Here is a 19,578-nt window from a genome sequence, read left to right as displayed (position 1 = left end):
CCTCGCCACAACAAGGGCAGAGGGCAATGTGAATCAAGCAGCACGGCCTTTAGAGTCGTGGAGACCCGGGGAACACGCGATCGAGCAAAAATGTCGGGCATCAGGAAAACATGAAGCCGATACTGGCAAAGAAGCTGACGATGACAGAGACAGATGCTCGTTCGGGCTGGTACTTGGTGGAGACTCCAGGCACAGCCAATCAGAGCGGGTTGATTGCAATAATCCCTGCACGGCTTGGCACTCTCGACGAGCTTCATCGTTGACGACTTCAATCGACGCCATTGCCTCCCGCCCGCAGTCACAACCCACCATGGCCTCAAGACTGGTACCCTTTGCCTGCCGAATTGTCCCACGCGCTTCGCGACCGTTCCAGAGGGCTCAATGGCGGGCCTTCAGCGTCTCGCGCCCCGCGTGGAATGAGAGCGGCTCGCTCAACGTCGTATGTACTTTTTGCCCGCAACCGCAGCGCTCACAGACAAAACGGGGAGGGAGCTAATTGAATCTTCTGCAGCACCGCGACACGCCCGAGAACAATCCCAAGATTCCCTTCAAATTCACGGCGCAAAATGAGGAGCTCATCAAGGAAATCGTCTCGCGGTACCCCTCGCAATACAAGAAAGCAGCCGTCATGCCGCTCCTCGACCTTGGTCAGCGCCAGCACGGATTCTGCAGCATCAGCGTCATGAACGAGGTTGCACGGATACTCGAGATGCCGCCCATGCGTGTATACGAAGTTGCCACTTTCTACACAATGTATAACCGGGATCCCGTGGGCAAGTACCACGTCCAGGTTTGCACAACTGTGAGTTTTCCTAAGCAGTTTGGGGACATAGAAAGCCCAGAGCATGGCATTGATATATTATTATAGACTCCCTGCATGCTCTGCGACAGCGATGCCGTCATGAAGGCTTGCGAAGACACATTGGGTGTCCACCACGGCGAGACTACGCCAGACGGCCTCTTCACATTTACAGAGGTGGAATGCCTCGGCGCATGTGCGAATGCCCCTATGGTTCAGATCAACGACGATTACTACGAGGACCTTACATACGACTCGACTGTCAAGCTCCTCAAGGCCCTGAAGCACTCCGCCCAAGCGACGGGTGCTCAGTCCGGTGAATTGCCATCGCCAGGTCCATTGAGTGGACGACAGTCGTGCGAGCCCGCCGGTGGCTTGACCTGTCTGACCAGCGAGCCGTGGGGCAATGAGACTCTGAGGAAGGACGGTGCTTTGTAAAAAAGGAAAAGAGAGATTGTAAATAATGTACTATCTTTCTTTCTCGCGAATTTCAGGCAACAGTCTTGGGGTGGTTGATGTTTCCAGCTGCTTCGTGAAGACTATTTCAAATCGTTCAACAGTACGTATGTGGCACTTGGCTGCAATTGAGTGATGCTTGTATCTTGATATTCCCCTCGGCCTTGGCACACTTGACGTAATACTAGTCTTGACAGGTTTGCACAAGTAGTACATCCATGTCCGCACACACGCACACAACAAATTAATGCCAAACCAAACAAACTAGTACCTCTAATAGTCCATAGTATAATGAAATTCTTCTATTCGCAAGCGTATTCCTAACGCACACTTGAGGCTGTTATTTGTTGTACAGGTAGTATGCCATCCCGGCCCCATAATCAGTCGGGACTCGAGATGTGTCTATGTGTAACGTAACCCATAGCCCTCCTCTCCTTGAAGTGCGGTCCATTTTTTAGATGGAGAGAAAATTAAGGAGGAGAACTTCAAAGCAAGTTCGAAGAAAGAGAAAAAGTAGGTACAAGGTGCAGCTTGTAAACGACTCCAGTTAAGAAAAACAAACGCCGTCGCTATATTATCCATCAAGTGAGGGGGTGTTAAAAGTTTTCCCCAAATCAAATCTCCAAGCCGCGCTGGCCCCAATGCAATGCTGTTGGTTTTCTTTTTTGGTGGTTTCCAGAATGTTCGTAATCAGTTCTGCTTATCTTCATTCCCGAAGGTGGGTAGTGGTTCGTTTGGTCGTCAATGTATCGCTGTCTATCCGGAGGGGTGCTTCGCAATGCGACGCTTGCATCATGTTGATGCTTGGAATCGTTTGTTCTTACAAGAAGCCCGAGTTCCATTTGCCCATGAGCAAATCTCGAGTCATTTCGAAGCTGAGCCAGCTGCTCGCCATGCTGGGCGCAACCTTGAGCAGATTAGGGACAATACCCTTATACATGCCCCTGAGCCCTTCTGTCTTGACGATCTGCTTGACAGCATCGCCAACACCTGCGTACTGGTATCCCATGCCACTCATAGTGTTGATCTGGAATCTTCGTCGCAGGACGTCGAACGGGTATGTAATGGTTTGCGCGACAGCACCAGAAACCGCACCGGCTGCCAGCTTACCAAACGCACTGGGGTCTTTCTCGCCATCGCGTGTGAACTGGGTACGGGCCATTTCATAGACCATAAAGTTGAGGCCAACGTATGGTGCAACACCAGCTACCGTAGGGATGATGCCGCGATATAGTGCCGGCATTCCGCCCTCGGTTTTGTACATGTTCACGAGGAGTGCCCACATACCCGGTAATTTCTGGCCGGCCTCTTTCTTGAGGCTTGAGAACGATGCAGACTGAATCGACAACCGCGTGCGGACGATATCGAGCGGATACGTAAAGGTAACAGAGGTAATACCAGCAAGACCTCCACAGAGTAATCGTTGGTAAGCATCGAGCGGTGCACCCGGCTCACTCTCGAAGAACTAGTACGGATTAGCTGTCGTAATTGGGAGGTTGCGCCGGTATTCATTGTCCTTGTGCGACTTTCCCAATTCTCTCCTCTTCGTCCACCACCATACCTACATCAGCCCTCCGCCAACTTACCCTATCCAGTCTCCGCTCCATGTGCGCCTGATCCCCTCATACCACTAGCTTGAAAAGCAAGTCGCTCGCCGGAAAACAAAGCAAATGGCAGAAATTCCAAAAATTCACTTACCCGTTTATAGACGTTGTACGCACTAAATTGCACAGCAGAGTATGGAACAATGCGAATGCAGTTTGTGCCATTTCCGGCCATGAAACCTCTCCAGCCCTCTTCCCTCCACATCTTGGCCAGGGCCTTGGGCACTGACATTTTGTATTCCTCGCGACCGACGCTCTGGACTTGGAACAGGATCTTGAGGCGTTCGAGGGGGGAAACGACGGTCCGGGAGACTGCGCCAGCCACGCCGCCTGCAACAAACGAGGCTAGGACTGGCTGCGCAAAGACCTGTCGAATGCGCTGGAGGCTTGTAATGTCGGGCGTACCGAGAGGCTACATGTACGTGTCAATTAAAGTGTTGAGGGTACGGACTGCGCTGGTACATACTTTTATGCCGTTTCCTGGCTCGTCGCTCATGATGGCGGCCCCCTGTGGTTGCGGCTTTTCCGTGGATTTGGACATGGTGTGAGTCTAAACTGGTCGGAGTATCGCACTGTGGTAGGCGGAGCGAGTCTGGTGCTGCCGGAGTAAAGGCAGGATTCTATCGAAGCAAAGAGAAGGCCGCGCGGCGTGATTTCGAGGTCATCGGAGGTGACTGTTTCGGAGGTGTAGACGGTTTTCTCGCAGTGAGGCGGGCGGATACGGTCAATTCGCGGTGAATCCGATCTTCCATGCAAGGCAGCTAGACGGTGACTGTTTGTACTCCGGGGTGCGCGTGTCTCATGGGTCCTGCGGCGCAAATGAGGTTGCGGTGTTTGAATAGGTTGGATGTGGAGATTTGAGGACAGCGGGAGGACGAGGCAGATTTTAGTCTAGCGCGCCGCGAGCCAGCGAATGTTGTCCGCAACGCCTTTATAAACGACCACGGTACTCGCTGACAGCCCCATCCGGTGCTTCGCGATGTCATACTTGGCTCCGACTGACATATATTGTCCTTTTCCGGTCGCAGCATGTTTGCCGTGTTCCGCTGCCAACGAGCTATAGGTGCAGCGCATGCCTCTCACCGAGTCAATTGAACTCGGATGGCATCAAATTGCCTCATGTCGCACAGTCTTGGGACGTGGAAACCACACACATGCTCCCATCGTAGGCTAGCCAGGGGAGGGCACAAGGGCATTCTAGAAGAATCCGGCCTTTCGCCTCACCACCCCTTACTAGGGCGTCACAGTCAGCTGGGCACCACATCACCCCTTTCAGTCAGCCGCCATCGAAGCCACATATGGTTGTTTGCACGCGTCCTGTCTTGTGTCCTTTTGCTATGCCTGCCCGGCGATGTGAGCCACTGTTGATCCTTGTGCTGCTGAACAGTAGTAGTGGTGGTTTACCCTGTACCCGGAACGCTCCCACTAGTACTCTGGTATGACTACTTATGACGATGTATCAAGGCTTTTGCTCCTAGGGCCACACGACCCAAGACCACGCTGGGAAAGTCTGCTGTGGAGAATACAGGAGATAGCGGGGTAGTACACGCATCGGCCGTGGAAGGGATTCGTCATGGTTTGAATATCCCGAGGTCGACCTGGAGGATGCGATAATATCTCGGGTGGTTGGATGCGAACGGCGCAGCCACAAATCCCCGCTGTCCCCGCTGTGCTTAGAGGGACCAAGATACCTTCTGAACAGAGTTTTTGGTTGCATTCAATCGTACCGCCTCTATTAAACGTCTCTCGATGAATGCGAATCGATCTGGAGCTGGTGTGCTGCGGGATGTTAAGATGGTCGAGGTACCATGCGTATCCGTTATCGATAAGTAGTCGTATGAGATTATCTAGCCCGCAAAGAGCGAAATGTGAAATTCTTCCTCTGCGTCTTTACAATGTTATCGCATCGCCTCTTTCGGCAAATTACTGATAGCTTACTATTGGGTTTTCGTGTCTATCCAGAAGCTACCGTGTGTTTTGCTTCAGCGTGTTTGACGTGTAGCTCTCGTACTCATATTTTTGCACAATCGATACGTCATTCGTCCTCGTCCTCGACCAGATGGAAGTCGCGACAGGGCAGGGACTTTTTTGCCAAGGAAGCACGAGTTCAAGGCCTGAAGAGCCGTGCTGCCTTCAAGCTGCTTGAGGTGGGAGCGCATCACGGTAAAGACCGGGCAGTGACTAATATATCACAGCTCAACGACAAACACAAACTATTTAGACCTGGGCAAACAGTTGTTGACTTGGTAGGCCTGCCCTCGACATTGAGTGATTGAAAGTTAACGTCACCAGGGATATGCACCGGGGTCGTGGTCTCAGGTTTGTTGATGGAATTTCTTTCTTTTAGCATCGTCTCACGCTGGTTAGGTTGCCGTGAATCGCACATCTCCAGACGGGCGGGTTATTGGCATCGATCTCATACCTGCCCAACCTCCTCGAGGTGTTTCGACTATCCAAGGGGATTTCCTATCACCTATTATTCAAGATCAGGTGCGAGCATATGTTCGAGATACAGATCTAGGTAGGCCTAGGAGACAGGTTTCTTCGAGCACAAGCGAAGGACTCACTGAGGAAGAGCTCGATGAAATGCAGCGGGGTTACATTGAGATCGAACGTCAGGCACAGTTGGATGGTGCAGACCCTGAAGCGATTGGACGGCCAATCGAGGACTGGGATGGCGACAAACCAATCTCGACCAATCTGTCGCTCAAAGAGCGCGACATGCAGCGGGGAAGAACAGTAGACGTGGTACTCAGTGATATGTCAGAACCCTGGGACCAGACTACCGGCTTCTACAAAAAGAGCCTTAGTGACCCTTATATTAGGATGATGAACACGAGCGGCAATGCTTTCAGAGACCACACGGGCAGCATGGTCAGTAGTGCTCCTCTGAGCTGCAAACAGACTATTAACTGGGGCAGGATCTGTGCATGGCAGCTCTGATGTTTGCCTTTGACACATTAAAGACCGACGGCCACTTTCTCTGCAAGTACTACAAAGGGGCCGAGGAGAAGGCTTTTGAGATGAAACTCAAGCGACTCTTTGCCAAAGTACATCGGGAAAAGCCCGAGTCGTCACGGGCTGTATGCAACCTTAAGTTATTTGTGTTCAACGCTGATAGCTACAGGAATCCAGAGAGGCGTACTTTGTGGCACTGCGTCGCAAAGAGACACCGACTAAAGAGGACGTCTTCGGCGAATGCTGACTTGGACGGTGCTTGGCTGTTCCAGCGATACTATGTGTATCCATACCTTCGGTCCGAAAGCGTCACATACCAAAGTTCATCAGCCACATGGGTGTATGATAGGCACTGTATAGAGTGTAGAGAAGGCCGGCTCCAGGTTTATCAGACACTCTCTTGTATACAGGATGCGTGATGCGCCAGGGTTCGCCAGGGTTCGCCAGGGAACATAAAACTAGCGCTGGATTCAGGTTGCGTAAATGAAAGATCAAGTCTGCCACCAAGAAGCCCGAGTATGTGATACAAGTGATGCAACGATTACTCGGTCAGTGTCAGCGCGGATCTGGCTGAATGGGCTCTCCATGTCGGAGCCGTGTCCCGTTCCTGGTCCTAGGGAACAGGCACATGGATGGCAGGCAGGAGTTAATATGGAAAGATCTAATAACGGATAGGACCCGGTGCTAACTGCAGTCGGCCATACCTGGTGACTGTTCTGGACGCGTCTCGTCGCATTTCGGACGACATGTCAAGCGTTTTTGTGGGCCTTGTGGACAGGGATGTCAGAGTCTGAGGATGCTCGTGGCGCTGCGTCATGGCGTGCTTGCATTGCTGATCCTGACGGTCGCATACTGGGACCGAAGGGGGGAGGGGGAAGTGTTCTTAGTGTTCTCCTTCTCGAGTGCTTTTGCGGGTGCTGTTCCTTTGCGCGCGCCTCGAGGGAGGTGGCTCGAGGCAACGCTTTGATGTCGGGCCTGACCCGCTCGGCTGGCCCAAGGGCTGGCTTCGAAGGCTTCTAGGGTCGAATCCTAACCTTATCACGAACCGCACTTTCTTCCCATCAACCCACCGATCAATATAATCCGAGCTGTGCGACGTGGCCAATGAGTGCCGGCGATGGATTTCAATAACCCTAATGCGTACGGCGGCCAGTTTGCGAATTCCCCGCAACACGCCCAGTTTGATCCACAGGCGCGCCTCCAGCAGCAACCAAACGCTCCAGGCCAGTATGCCCAGCACGCCCCGTTCGCCGGCATGGGTGGTGCCATGGGAAATAGTGTCATGCCGTCTGGAGCCCCGTATCTCCAGCAGCGAGGTAAGCCAGTGTGGATTGACTGATTGTGCGCGATCTGCCTTTTCACTTTTGGTCTGACACCATGCCACAGCTGCCCTCCAACCACAACCACAGCAGCAACCACAGCAGCAACAACACCAGCTGTCGTCGCCCAGCCCATACTCAAGCGCGCCCTTTGCGCAGCCCATGCCCTCGCCTGCTCATCAGCAACAGTTTGCGCAGAACCGTCAGACTGCCTCGCCCGCAAGCGTCACCGGACAGCCGCCCTTTGCGATCCCCCAGCCCCAGCCCTCGCCTGGCAGCCTGCCGACAAACGGCCACCAGACGCCCATGAATCTCCAGCTACCCATCAAGTCGGAACCGCCTCAGCTGCAGACGCCCGTCAAGGCAGTGCCCCCGTCACCCATGTCGCCCAGCAACCCGGCGCGTAGTCAGGACCGCGTCGCGACACTCCTCGAGATCAACAGCATCCTCATCAAGGAGGTGTGCGATCTGCAGGCACAGGGCAAGGCGGGTCATGTAGGACCCACGCCTGAAGGAAAGCCTGAGGGCGAGAAAGCGCAGCCGTCCAAGGAGTACGTAGAGTATGTACTTCCCTCCCGTTGTTGTCATTACTCATTCTTCGCGTCGCCATAGTCTCGTCTGGCCGCAAAACCAAGCTAACCAAACCTACCTACAGCTATATGCGGCGCCTACAAGCCAACCTAGCTTACCTCGCCCAAAACGCCGAAAAAGTGCCCAAACCAGGCCAACAAATGCAACCAGGACCTGCCATCATGTCGGTTCCGCCCTCGCACGTAGACCTCGCCAAGCTCTACACCAAGCTCCAAGAGCTGTTTCCCGGCTGGAAGGGCCAGTCAGCCCAGATGAAACAATCCCCGGGCCCACAACGCGTCGCTTCGAACCCCGGTCCACAGCAACTTCAACAACAACAGCAACAACAACCGCCGAATAGTGCGGGCTTGCATCAGAATTGGGGACCTGGAGTTATGCAGCAGAGCTTGCAGCTTGCGCAGCAGCAGGCTCAGCAGCAGCAACCGCCGACGTGAGCGTTTTTTTTTGGGTTTTTGCATAGCTGGGGATAGTGTAGGGCGACATGGAGGGGGGAATGGGGAGGGAAAGAGCGAGCGGCCGTTGCATCGCGGGCGTATGGACGGGGCTTGGCTTGGTTTTGTATTATATATACCATTACTACTTTTTTTGTTTTCAACACAGGGGAAAATATGCGTTTCAAAGACGGATATATATATATACATCGGGCAGAGGTGAGGACACCGACAATAACAGTGGACCAGGGGCCTGGTTTTTTGTAGCACTGGTATGGGCGTTTTTTTCTGTTTTCTTTATACTTGTTTGATAAATAAGTAGATTTTTTTCTTTTTTCGGCTTGAAATAAAAAGTTTTAAAAAGTTTTTGAATGCTGTGTAATTTTTTTTGTTGCTTTTTTTTAGAGGGGGGGGGGGGGGGTTAGAGGTAGGTATTTGGAGATGTAAAGACGTTCAATGTAAGAAGAAACAATGGGATACAGGATGCGAAATTGTTTTCAATACTACAAGTTATACATAGGAGATAGTTTGGAAGAAAAAAACCGGTTTGCTCATAAACACGCGTTTTGTTGCAATCGTGTGATGATAAAAATACATCGAGTACAATCTGGGCGCCACTCCATATCGATTCTGACATGAGAACCTTCCTTTCTACGTCCCTCCCCCCTCCAGTCCAAACCCAGAAGGAAACGTTCTCTCCCTGTCGTTTCCCCAGTTAATTCACCTGCTGAAAGTGAGGTACATCTGCATTCATCTTCATTTGTATACACGGACACACATGATCACCCAATGAAGCAAGAAGAACAAGCATGATGTGTAAAAAAAAAGATGATGTAAGTATAAGGCGACGCCATGATATATGTACAAACGCTTTTTTGAGTTACATTTATCCATCACCCGGGATCCCCCCAACCCCATCTCTTGGAAATAAAAAGTATAAGAAGAAGAAGAAAAAAGAAAAAAAAAGGCTAATCAACAAAAGAGAGAAACCTCATCTCTTAAGAAGAACCAGCGTAGACCTTTCCAATGGGAGAAAGGCCGTCGGAAAGGTTAAGCTGGTTCTCGCCGGTGCCAACCATGAACCATGAGTAGCCCTGGACATCATCTGAGGTATCGAGGTAGGCCATGCAGTCCTTGAGGAAGCTAGCGGCTTGCTCCTGGGTGGCGGAACCGGGGTTGAGGCCGAACTCGGTGACCCAGACCTTCTGGCCGTAGGTCTCGGCAGCCTTCTTGACGTGGGCAGTGAAGCGGTCAATGGTCTTGTCGTCGTAGACGTCGTAGAAGTGGATGTTGGTAGCGTCGACCTTGGCGTCGGGGCAGGCGGTGTGGAAGCGCGAGAGCCAGTCGAGTCCGAGAGGAGCCTGGCCGTTGCTGACGGAGGGACCGATGATGGTGACGTCGGGGTGGGCCTCCTTGACAGGGTTCATGTACTCCTTCCATGAGGAGCAGGCAGCTTCGGGGCTGAGGTTGCACTGAGCAGCGATGTCGCACTCGTTGAAACCCATGACGGCCTTGGAGCCCTTCTTGACGGCCTTGTCGACGTTTGCGAGCCATGCCTCGGCGGTTGAGTCGCTGGGCTTGTGCATCATGGGAATGAACATGGTGCCGATATCGTTGTTCTCGGTCTGTGCCCAGTTGTAGCCGAAGCCGTAGCTGCTGCCGAGCGTAGAGCAGAGCTCGGCGTTGTTGTAGGCAAGACCACGCTTGGTGCCAGAGTACATGTTTCCAAGGCCGGGAGTGCCAGTGGGGAAGGCACCACCAGCTGAGCTGCTGGCAGATGGAGTGGCCGAAGCGCTGTAGACAGGAGTCTCAGCAGGCTTAGATGGCGCTGGGGTCTCAGCGGGCTTGGATGGGGCAGGAGCCTCAGGAGTTTCGGCTGGGTACTCAGCGGGCTTTGAAGCAGCTGGAGACTCGGCAGGCTTAGATGGAGCGGGAGCCTCGGGGGTCTCGGCTGGGTACTCAGCTGGGTACTCAGCTGGCTTGGAGGGAGCAGCATACTCGGCGGGCTTGGATGGAGCAGCGTATTCAGCAGGCTTGGAGGGGGAAGCAGCAGCGCCACCTCCGGGAGTGACAGTGACAGTGACCTTCTCCTTGGCAGTTACAGTGACGGTGGCACCGCAGCCGGGAGTAGTAGAGACATCGGCGACGTTGGCCTCGTGGAGTCCAGGGTAAGGAGAGGGCTTGACGTAGACGGTTGTGTACGAGGTCTGGGTGGAGGTCGAAGTCGTGGCCATGGTGGTGGTTGGCTCACCATAGATGGCACTGCCAGTACCAGCGGGAGCAGTGTTGTTGGAGGCACCCCATCCACCAGCAGGGTAGGCAGCGCGGTGGTGGAACTTCTCGTGCTGGAAGTGAGGGACAGCGGCTACAGAGCCAGCCAGAGCCAAAAGGCCGGTAATCTTGATCGAGGAAGACATGTTCGGTAGTTGTCGGTTTTTTGTGGTTGAAAACAAAAGTTGTTTGTTGTTATTTCAGGCGTTTGCACACGTGCTACTTTGAAGGTATCGTTTGAGCAGTTAAAAGCAGATGCGGCTAACCTGAGCGCAAACAAGGGATTGTTGACGTCGAGCAAGGAACGTGACTGTCAAGTGGGGGGCAAGAGAATGTACAGAGCAAAAGATTGCTCAAAAGGAATGGCAGGCAACAACCGAGTTTGTGCGAGCGAAGGAGTGAGGGTGAAGGAGGGGGAAAAAGTTGGGGGGTGCGGGTGGTTTTCACCTTATATTCGAGCGGGGGGCCAGATGGGGACGCTCGATAGTCGCGTAGGAATGCCCCCCGCCTAGTCTGCGCGGATTCGGAAGCATCAGACTTTTCTGGTCAAGCACATGTGCCAGGGGGTAAGGTGGAAATAGGGTGCTTCAGCCAGTCACAGCACAGGAACAGCGTGAACGGCTAAGATGGTGGCTTACGTTCGCAAGCTAGCAAGCAGAGCTGGCGTGTTTCACGTAACCGCCACTCTCAGGTACACCCGCTCCCCATGGCAAAACAGGGGGCCGAAAGAAGATGGTGTTTTCGTATACAGGGTTTTTGGGAGCAGCAGGCCTTGTCTGCATGCCGCAGCAGGGGGGGGGGGGTGGCTGTGAGTCTACCATCCATAGTCTCAGGGCGCACAAAAACAGCGGATGCGGTGCGCTGACCGTGTGAGTCTGACTGCTTGCATGCGGGTTGAGGCATGTCGTCAAGCGGGCGTGTGTTTGCTCCACTCCAAGGGCAGGGTTGTGAGTGTGAATCCTTCAGCCTCCTGGCCCCGGCGAGCTGTTAGGGGCGGGGCCGCTCAGCGGCGGCGTGGAGTGATCGACTATTCTAGACACTGGCTTTCATCTCCGGACGTGTTGACGGCTCTGGGTGTTTGACCATCTTGAATCAGAGATGACGAGTCGCGTCGGGCTGCTGGAGAGTGAATCTGGGGCCGGGTGCGAAGAGAGCAAGGCGGGCGGTGGCTGGACAGTGCGGCAGAGAGGCGTAGTACAAGAGTGTTGGTGACGAGGCGGGCTGGAGGAGCGAGTCAGGTTGGTTGGTAGGACTAGTAAAGATAGGCTGGGCATGTAACACTGCAATCGGCCGGCCTGTCCCTTTGTCGTGCGTGCACATGGTGTGTTGCGTCGTCGAGTTTGTATCGCTCGAGAAAACAGGCAAGAAGAGACGAGACGAGACGAGACGAGATGAAATCAGATGAGATGACATAGTAAAAAACTACTAACGTTGCCATGCACGACATTTGCTCTTGTTGCTTGTTCCTAGAATACCAGCCAGCGCCGACACCTTGGCCACCCTGCCCTGTCCATATCAACGTGCCATTATTCCCTACACACGTCTGCGCCGACGTCATCATGCCTTCGACCCGCGCAGTTCAAAATCTCTGTCCTCATTGTTGCACCCAAGTTTTGCGCTCGAGAACTTTCCCCCCAGTTTTCAGGTTTTTCCTTGTTCCCGTCTGGAGAAGGGCTTATTCGTCATGCTTGCCGTGCTATCGATAAGCTGCAAGTTCCTGCATAAGCGCCCCAACATGCTGCGCTGTCGCTGCAAGCCCCCAGGTGCCGGGCGTGCGTATTATTGCATCTCGATTGATATTAAACTGACGGCCTGATGAGGCCTTCTCTTTCATTTTCTGGTACGTATTCAACAATTACATGAGAAAGGCGGCCAAGCGGCCAAGAGCAACGTTAGTAGTAGCTTCCCGGCCAGCGCCGAGCCACGTAATTGGCTCCACTTTTGCAGTCTTTACTTTGGGCGTTCTAGACAAAGCCGAACTCAAGACGATGCCACACCCTTCCCAACGCCTCCGCCGCGTGTCGACGTAACTCTGTCACCCTTACCATCTCCCGAAACAACGACGGCGCCCAAATGTCGCAACCATGTCCACCCTGCCTTTCCCGCCCTTAAACTTTGGCAATAGCGTCACATCGCCTTGTCCACCACCAAAAGCTTGTTTCTCCTTCCAGTCAAGGGCCCCCAAGCTCTCAATCCGTCCAACGCCGTGCTTGGGTTTCCTTGGCAATTGCGCTGCTCAGGGGACCTCCTTGGCAACTTGGCTCTTTGCTTGACTCGAGAGTCGATAATTAGTATAGTAGTAGAAGAGCGTCGAGACTGACGTCTGTGTGTATGTGTGAAGGGGGTGAAAAGAGAGTTTGATGCCAAATTCTCAAATAGCCATACTTTCTTCTACCTCCTAACATTTGCATTCTCCAACAAATACAGTATCAAGACAAAAATAGTACTCTTCTAGTAGGTGACCGTGGGAGTGGTAACTCGTAACCCTATACACGTATCTCACAAGAAAACACTGTTTTGGTTGTTTGTCGGTGTGCCTTTACAGTTGTCGCTGGGATACTCCGACCTCTAATCCAACATAGCTCTCTCTCTCTCTCTCTCTCTCTCTCTCTCTCCTCTTCCTTCCGCAACTCCCGAGAACACTATTCAACACACTCATCGAACACAACTCCTCCCCTCCTTCCGTATTCTTCCTTCCCCCTCACACCCACAATCGCTTCCCAGATCCTGCACTACCAAGCACCCGTCTTTGCACCATGAATGCCGGCTCTTAGGCCGGCACGTCAATTTTCCCTCCACATCGCAGGCTAGAAAATTGTCTGCTTTTCTTCTTTGTGCGGGCTGGAGCGTGCATCTTGAGTAATGTGGGTGTAAGGGAGTGCTACGGGTGGGTGTGGCGGTTAATAGGGTCGTAATAGTTAGTAAGGCGACGAGGAGGGTGGTAAGGCAGTGATACACGATAAACAATTTCTTCCTTGAGGAAACGTGTGCGTTCAGTAAGTAGAGGGTAGATGGGTAACTTCGATATTGCAAAAAAAAACTCTATCATATATCACTCGTTTATATATTGACACAAGAACCACATCACACTCCATAGCTCACGAACGCCAAACACCTCATGACTACCACGTAACCAACTTCTCTTCACAGTTCCTACACTCGTAAACACTGCCCATTCAAATCCGTATCTCCGCCGCTTTCCTCAACCGATTCATAACCGCAGCAGCTATATCATCCCCAGAGTTATCATCAATACCCTCAACATATATAATCTCCACACCCTTCTTGTCCAGATCCCGCAGTGCAGAAAAGAGACCTCGCGCAATGTCTTCCGTGTTCGCACCTAGATTGATGTCCCAGACGTGTATGGCTTCAGGTGATACAATATAATGGTCAGACTCGGGGATTTGGTGCTGGATGACTGATCGGAGGAGATTGGACTGGCGTGGCGAAGACATATCGGTGCTTACAGGAGCTTCGGTTTGCGGTGTAGAGCAACTCCATCCGTTTGAATTTGCCAACTGCACTTTTTCAGCACTCAAGCCCAGTGCGAGTTTCCAGTTCTTTGTCCTAACAATGCCAATCCGGCTCTTGCTTTTCAACTCTTCAGGCGTAGGCTGCTCTGCGCCTACCTCAAAGAGAAGGACAGACGCTTTGGGGCTGTAGTGTCGGTACTTCATTCCTGGCGCTCGGGGTTTACTCGAGTCTTCTGCCTGCTTGTCCTTGTATCCTACCACTACATTCTCCCACCCAGGGCATTGCCGCAGTTGTTCTACTGTTACACCGCCTGGTCGTAATATCGCTGGTGGACTGGATAGCCCGTCTACGACTGTACTTTCGACACCCACTTCGCATGGCCCACCGTCAATTATCCGTGTTATCTTTCCGTTTAGGTCGTCGTAAACGTGCTCGGCGGCTGTGGGGGATGGACGGGTCGATGCGTTCGCAGAGGGTGCAGCAAGAGGTCGTCCACATAGTCGCAAGAGAGACAAGGCAATCATGGAGCGTGGCATTCGTGCGCCAAATGTTGAAAGACCGGCCGTGACTTCTGGCGCGAGGATCGAAGTCTCTGGAATCGGAAGGATGAGGGTGAGAGGGCCAGGCCAGAACCGCTCAATCAATGGTCTGTAGATCTCTGGTATGGGGTCCTTGCCATTGATCTTCCCATCGCCTGTGACTTCGAGCTTCCCTGACAACAGTGCGCGAAGTTGTGGTAAAGAGTGTACGTGAACAATCAGTGGATTATCCGCCGGTCGCCCCTTGCGAGCAAAGATTTCTTTTACAGCCGCACTTCTTGTCGCATCTGCTCCCAAGCCATATACTGTCTCGGTAGGAAATGCGACGGGTACATCCGTCTCCACCAGATCGCGAGCCGCTGCTTTGAGATTACCGAAATGATCATCAGCACTCGCTGACTCGTCATATTCAATATGCCAGTCGTCGATCAAGTCTTCCGTCTTTTTGAACGAAATCTTCCCTAGCTTTTGGGGATCCACCGGCTGGATCTTGGTCTCAGACATGGTTGCAATGAACTGCTTGTGCGTCGGCGGGGCGTTGGTAGTATTGCGCCTGGCGAATTTAAATGTTTTTGAGAATGCGACGGCCTTTCTCAGCGCAGTATATGTGTTATAATGGGGCGATCGTATAGCGACTTGCGCCAGACGACGTATTGGAGTGAAATAAGAGAAGAGTTTCTTGGCCTTGACATTTGGTGTGTGGGGAGTGCGCGTGGGCATAAAGGTGATGACTGGAGAGCGATACCAAAATTTCTCGGAACGCAGTGGGGGCATCAGTTCCGATCCTGGCGCGTGATGTCACAAACTTGAGCCAAAGACCAATTTCAACCTTAGTTTTGGTTCTCATATCGCTTATCATATATACATTTGAAGTACTAGTTCTAATTCTTAAAAATATTCATACATTACGTTCCAGACATGTTCAATGCTTCTTCCCAGCAATCCCATCAAGCCTCATCCGTATAGTAGTAGACCTTGCCTTCGAATATACGCCGGGCTGTCCGAGAAACAACACACCTATCAACATACGCGAATGATTCTGAGCTTGTACACAAAGCATCGACACTGATTTGTCCACTCGGGTGAGCAAGAGTGACTGTCTGTTGTTTCGGCAGTAGATCGGACGAGCTCTCGTCCGAATCTGAGCATGGGCTTGGTGTACGCTCGGGCGTTGATTGCCACGAAGACTGTATTCCAGCATCCTCTGCGAGTTCGTGTGCAATTGTTCCTTGGATGCATACCGCTGATGCTAGGCATGCCGCGCCTGTAAGCTGCAGACTCGGGTGAGGCTTTCCCATGCTGAATGCCTGGACATGAACGTCTGGAGTTCTGGATAAACCACCTGATTGAGGAGACGATAGGATGGCCAACTTTGGCGTACCTCGAACCTTTGCCGCTGCAGCTACATTCGGAGCAAGGCCCATCATCACAGCACCAACACGCCGAATAGACTCCATTTGCTCGAGATAGCTTGCTGAGCCTTTGCTTCCCGTCTTGAGATTTGGCGGTAGTGTCCTTTCGTCCACGAGAATAAAGGGATTGGCGGCATCAATCAAAGTTGCCTTGACCGAAAACCGGTGGCCATCATTCCCCTTGACATCGATGGTGTCGCAGCGATTGCCAGTAGGGAATAGTTTTCCAGTCATACTGCCCGCAGGCTCGACAAAAGCAACTTTTACTTCGCTACCAGTTCCCTTGACTCCCGGAATCGCGTAGTCACCAGACTCCTCATAGGATCCGTCTTCGTCGACTTGAATAGTGTCAACAATGATCCGTGATGTGTTTGTGTTAAATATCCGGACATCAAGCTAGATTGCGAATCAGCATCGAGCCTTGGATCCTAGATCGATTGACTTACAGTTCGCTCCCCGGGACTAGCACGAACCAAACCTTCTTGAAGAGCAAATGGTCCAACGCCTGAGCACATGTTTCCACAGTTGCCGCTAAAATCTACTGTTTCTTGTCCTACAGCGACCTGTACAAACGTATAATCCACATCAACGCCCACTCTTGTTGATGGTGATACAACAGCAACCTTTGATGTCGTCGATGTCGCCCCGCCTACACCATCAATCTGCCGAGCATCTGAACCTTGCGAGCCCATAGCCGCGAGTAGAGGCTTTACCCAGTCCTTCTCTGAAGCTGGCAAGTCATGGCGGTGGATGAATAGACCCTTGGAGGTACCCGCACGCATCAGAACAGCGGGTAAGCTGCGTCGGACCCTTTTCGGAGCTCTTTCATACGCCATTGGAATATCTGGCAAGCGTATGGGTAAAATGTGAGATACAGTCGAGAGTCTTGCTTTTTGAGTACTTGATAATGTAGAGAGTGATCGAAACATCTACACTAACTGTATGCCAAGACGTAAGTAAATGTCTCCGTCGGTATAAAATCAGAGAATTGTATATCCAGTAGTCTTAAAAGAGGGTACATCCCATATATAACTATGGAATCCACCAGGAAGATTATGATGACCATTGATGGGTATGATACTTCTCATCCCTGCACCGACTCCCGCGGGAGGCTTTGATGTGAGGTAAAGCCGCGGGAAGAAAAGGCCGAAGTTTTTCCGCGGCCTCGAAACACTGCGGCTCAAGGGAACGCAGCAAGCCTTTGCTAAAAAAAATCTAGCCAACTGACATCCTACTTACATATCCCAATCCAAGTTCGGAAATCGGTCCAATTCCGAGCTGTTAAAGCCATAAAGGAGATCGTCCACAGTAAAGGTGTTTTCGCCGAATAACGGTTGCTGGCCTTGAAGCATCCAGCTGCCGTTATTATCGTATGCAATATTGCTGCCGTCATTTTGTCCATTGTAGGATGTCGCCGCTGGCATTCCAGTCATGGAATTTGACCACTGTGATTGTACAGGTAGATTTGCATGTGGAAGATTAGCATTGCCAGTTGCATTTGTTTGCACCGGCAGAGCGTTTTCTTGTTCTCGCTCTCTAACAAAGCTTTGGATAATACCATCGATATCGATGCTTTTCAAGCTAGGCTCGCGGCCTACGGAGCTACCAGCTGTTGTATCTAGGGTACTGCTCTGACCTCTGTTGTCAGTATCCCTGTCAAGTAGAGCATCGTTCGGATTCAACGTAGCAACTCCCATTCTCTTCATCAAATTTTGTACAATCGCATTGGCGCGTCGCACAGCCCAATTCGTTTCTTGATTCTCGCGAAACACTGCCAGGCAGGTCTCGAGGTTCCTATGAGCAGGAGACCTGGGTCCACGTCTAGCGGCAATGCGAGCGTGGATAGTCGCAGCAACGTAAGTAGCATACGAAATCAGGTATGGAGCTCTTCGCACACTAAAAGCTTTGTGATATACTCGTAGGAGCTTTACAATATCATCTGCCGATGTTGCACAAGCCATGAAAGAATTTACAGAAATTGCACGTGAAGTGTTGTAGAGATGCCCGTCGGCAACGAATGGGCGATGCAAAAGGATCGTGAGAACGTTGTAAAGGGCACTGTAGCTTCCTGAGTACACTGAAATGGTTTTCTAAGATCTTGAATACTTACTGTAAGCTGAGTACGTGTGGCGGTGGCGTCACAGAAACCTTGTGTGCGTCTATAGCAAGATGCTCGGGTAAGTTTTGTCGCCATGTCGTTAGCTTTGAATGGATACTTTCTAGCCTAGACGAAAGCTCTGCAGGGCTTGAGTCGGAGCTTCTCTCGGTATATATTGTGCTGAGGATGTCACTCAGAATGACTGAGAGCTGGCAAAGATGTCGAAATGTGGAAACGCTATATGCCGGGGAGCCCAGGTAAGTCGCATCTGACTGCGTAGAGTATGCAAAGGGTGTCCAATGCTCGAGTTCTTCATACGTATCTTGGAACTTGATCGGGACAAGAGTGTCTGACTCCTTGATGCTGACGGGTCGGCCCTGATACAAGCTTTGGATTTTGTCGATGACTGTACTTCCGATTAGCGATATTATTCTTCGTGCACTGATGATGTTTACCAAATGCAGCCCAGAAGACGCGTCTCCGGATTTCGTAGTCTTCGTCAGACAATCGGCGACTGCCTGCAAGGTGTGGGGTATCCACGTGAATACCAAGATCAACTATCATACGAAATGCCAGGCCTGCATAAATCCATGCAGCGCTGCGTTCATCCCCTAGGGCGAAGAGTGAGTTGGTCATGACTAGCATGGCTTGGATCGTTGTGATTTCGCTTCTGTCCAGAGAGCCGCCTAGAAGCTCACGTACTCTTTCACGAAACTGCCAGCCAGCAGTGCGTACGTCATCCGCTACTCGGCGAACTTCGTGGCGTGGGCTGAACTTGGCCGCACCAAAGTAGATAGCATTCAGAAGGAGTTTGGAAAAATAGGGCCCACCACAAGCCATGTCACGCATAAAGGCTGGGCGATAGGTTGCAAGAAATGAGTGATGTTGTCGGTTCCAGTGTAAGGATAGCAGGTGCATCCCCAGCTCAGGCTCAACACCATCAAAGTCGAGTTTCCCCTGGCGGAAGTTTACAGTCTCCAGTTGGCGCTGGCGCGCAGCTTCAGCAACAAGTCCTCTTTCAACCCATTCATCAGGCATCTCCGGATGCGCCTCAGAAGCGGGCTTTTCATGGGGACCTTCATCGAACAAGGTGCTTGTCCTCCCATGATAGCTGGAAGAGCCATTCGCAGTGATAACAATGCGTGACACACTCTGTGGTGTCGAAGAACCAGCTTGGGCAGGAGATTGCGTAGCAGGACTAGGTGCATCTACAGGCGCAACCGACTCTGAAGCTCTTTCTCGTCGTGGCGTCTTACGTGGACGACTCGATGGTTGATGGGTATCGTCTATGGGCTCATAATGGCAAGTTACCCCATGCGTTTTGCAACTCGCGCACACAGGTTTCTCAGCACTGCACTTAATCTGTGGACTTCAGTATCGCGCTCCACGTTCCATTAAGCGCGAACAGACAAACCTTTCTCCGACGGCAGAAGGTACAAGCCTCGGCTGCCCTTTTGCGTGGACGGCCCGTCTTAGTACCGTTGCCGCCTGTATCGGCAGTGCTCATCGCGATGGCCGTCCAACTAAAGTAGTTTACGGGTACCTGTGGGTATAATTCAAAAACAAGAAAGCGTGTTTGCTGCCAATGGGGAGAGGACGGGAGAAGAAAAGTTGCCGCGGGTA

At 52.1% G+C, this 19,578-nt stretch overlaps 9 protein-coding genes across 9 annotated transcripts; 4 read left to right on the top strand and 5 right to left on the bottom strand.

The window, feature by feature from the left end:
• Positions 1 to 310: 310 nt before the first annotated feature.
• On the top strand, positions 311 to 1,237 carry COCSADRAFT_24610 (uncharacterized protein; the record flags this gene model as incomplete). Its single annotated transcript, XM_007699257.1, has 3 exons — positions 311 to 439; positions 512 to 802; positions 869 to 1,237. The coding sequence occupies 3 exons, from the start codon at positions 311 to 313 to the stop codon at positions 1,235 to 1,237; spliced, it is 789 nt and encodes a 262-aa protein (XP_007697447.1).
• An 838-nt stretch (positions 1,238 to 2,075) lies between these two features.
• COCSADRAFT_188829 (uncharacterized protein) lies at positions 2,076 to 3,853 on the bottom strand (the record flags this gene model as incomplete). The annotated part of the gene is made up of 4 exons (XM_007699794.1): positions 3,326 to 3,853; positions 2,954 to 3,271; positions 2,842 to 2,885; positions 2,076 to 2,709 (listed from the first exon to the last, which is right to left on the bottom strand). The coding sequence occupies exons 1-4, from the start codon at positions 3,398 to 3,400 to the stop codon at positions 2,076 to 2,078; spliced, it is 1,071 nt and encodes a 356-aa protein (XP_007697984.1). The 5' UTR covers positions 3,401 to 3,853.
• A 698-nt stretch (positions 3,854 to 4,551) lies between these two features.
• On the top strand, positions 4,552 to 6,322 carry COCSADRAFT_112979 (uncharacterized protein). Its single transcript, XM_007699793.1, has 6 exons — positions 4,552 to 5,006; positions 5,055 to 5,105; positions 5,152 to 5,178; positions 5,227 to 5,733; positions 5,781 to 5,942; positions 5,987 to 6,322. Exons 1-6 carry the CDS (start codon positions 4,755 to 4,757, stop codon positions 6,062 to 6,064), a joined length of 1,077 nt encoding a protein of 358 aa, XP_007697983.1. The 5' UTR covers positions 4,552 to 4,754; the 3' UTR covers positions 6,065 to 6,322.
• A 414-nt stretch (positions 6,323 to 6,736) lies between these two features.
• COCSADRAFT_35021 (uncharacterized protein) lies at positions 6,737 to 8,440 on the top strand. The gene is made up of 3 exons (XM_007699370.1): positions 6,737 to 7,133; positions 7,204 to 7,696; positions 7,792 to 8,440. Exons 1-3 carry the CDS (start codon positions 6,935 to 6,937, stop codon positions 8,159 to 8,161), a joined length of 1,062 nt encoding a protein of 353 aa, XP_007697560.1. The 5' UTR covers positions 6,737 to 6,934; the 3' UTR covers positions 8,162 to 8,440.
• A 536-nt stretch (positions 8,441 to 8,976) lies between these two features.
• Positions 8,977 to 10,668, bottom strand: COCSADRAFT_298868 (glycoside hydrolase family 128 protein). Its single transcript, XM_007699792.1, has one exon. It carries the CDS (start codon positions 10,573 to 10,575, stop codon positions 9,157 to 9,159), a length of 1,419 nt encoding a protein of 472 aa, XP_007697982.1. The 5' UTR covers positions 10,576 to 10,668; the 3' UTR covers positions 8,977 to 9,156.
• Positions 10,669 to 12,425: 1,757 nt separating this feature from the next.
• On the top strand, positions 12,426 to 12,896 carry COCSADRAFT_35019 (uncharacterized protein). Its single transcript, XM_007699369.1, has one exon. The coding sequence runs from the start codon at positions 12,514 to 12,516 to the stop codon at positions 12,700 to 12,702; it is 189 nt and encodes a 62-aa protein (XP_007697559.1). The 5' UTR covers positions 12,426 to 12,513; the 3' UTR covers positions 12,703 to 12,896.
• Positions 12,897 to 13,433: 537 nt separating this feature from the next.
• COCSADRAFT_112971 (uncharacterized protein) lies at positions 13,434 to 15,158 on the bottom strand. Its single transcript, XM_007699791.1, has one exon. The coding sequence runs from the start codon at positions 14,947 to 14,949 to the stop codon at positions 13,606 to 13,608; it is 1,344 nt and encodes a 447-aa protein (XP_007697981.1). The 5' UTR covers positions 14,950 to 15,158; the 3' UTR covers positions 13,434 to 13,605.
• Positions 15,159 to 15,392: 234 nt separating this feature from the next.
• Positions 15,393 to 16,639, bottom strand: COCSADRAFT_84896 (uncharacterized protein; the record flags this gene model as incomplete). The annotated part of the gene is made up of 2 exons (XM_007699790.1): positions 15,393 to 16,253; positions 16,304 to 16,639. The coding sequence occupies 2 exons, from the start codon at positions 16,637 to 16,639 to the stop codon at positions 15,393 to 15,395; spliced, it is 1,197 nt and encodes a 398-aa protein (XP_007697980.1).
• Positions 16,640 to 17,092: 453 nt separating this feature from the next.
• On the bottom strand, positions 17,093 to 19,462 carry COCSADRAFT_158600 (uncharacterized protein; the record flags this gene model as incomplete). The annotated part of the gene is made up of 4 exons (XM_007699789.1): positions 17,093 to 17,915; positions 17,968 to 18,361; positions 18,411 to 19,317; positions 19,370 to 19,462. The coding sequence occupies 4 exons, from the start codon at positions 19,460 to 19,462 to the stop codon at positions 17,093 to 17,095; spliced, it is 2,217 nt and encodes a 738-aa protein (XP_007697979.1).
• Between the last annotated feature and the right edge of the window lie 116 nt (positions 19,463 to 19,578).

Source organism: Bipolaris sorokiniana (assembly GCF_000338995.1).
Source record: "Bipolaris sorokiniana ND90Pr unplaced genomic scaffold COCSAscaffold_4, whole genome shotgun sequence".
Taxonomy (NCBI): domain Eukaryota; kingdom Fungi; phylum Ascomycota; class Dothideomycetes; order Pleosporales; family Pleosporaceae; genus Bipolaris; species Bipolaris sorokiniana.
The sequence above is the reverse complement of the archived record's forward strand: the minus strand, read 5'-3'. Positions and strand labels throughout refer to the sequence as shown.

Bases quoted from the DNA above. Each gene is read 5' to 3' on its own strand.
- COCSADRAFT_112979 (XM_007699793.1), top strand. From the start codon at position 4,755: ATGTTATCGCATCGCCTCTTTCGGCAAATTACTGATAGCTTACTATTG. The intron at 5,106-5,151 runs GTAGGCCTGCCC...TAACGTCACCAG, and splicing joins GGCAAACAGTTGTTGACTTG to GGATATGCACCGGGGTCGTG. The intron at 5,179-5,226 runs GTTTGTTGATGG...CACGCTGGTTAG, and splicing joins CACCGGGGTCGTGGTCTCAG to GTTGCCGTGAATCGCACATC.
- COCSADRAFT_35021 (XM_007699370.1), top strand. From the start codon at position 6,935: ATGGATTTCAATAACCCTAATGCGTACGGCGGCCAGTTTGCGAATTCC. The intron at 7,134-7,203 runs GTAAGCCAGTGT...ACCATGCCACAG, and splicing joins CCCGTATCTCCAGCAGCGAG to CTGCCCTCCAACCACAACCA. The intron at 7,697-7,791 runs GTATGTACTTCC...ACCTACCTACAG, and splicing joins CCGTCCAAGGAGTACGTAGA to CTATATGCGGCGCCTACAAG.
- COCSADRAFT_298868 (XM_007699792.1), bottom strand. From the start codon at position 10,575: ATGTCTTCCTCGATCAAGATTACCGGCCTTTTGGCTCTGGCTGGCTCT.
- COCSADRAFT_35019 (XM_007699369.1), top strand. From the start codon at position 12,514: ATGTCCACCCTGCCTTTCCCGCCCTTAAACTTTGGCAATAGCGTCACA.
- COCSADRAFT_112971 (XM_007699791.1), bottom strand. From the start codon at position 14,949: ATGTCTGAGACCAAGATCCAGCCGGTGGATCCCCAAAAGCTAGGGAAG.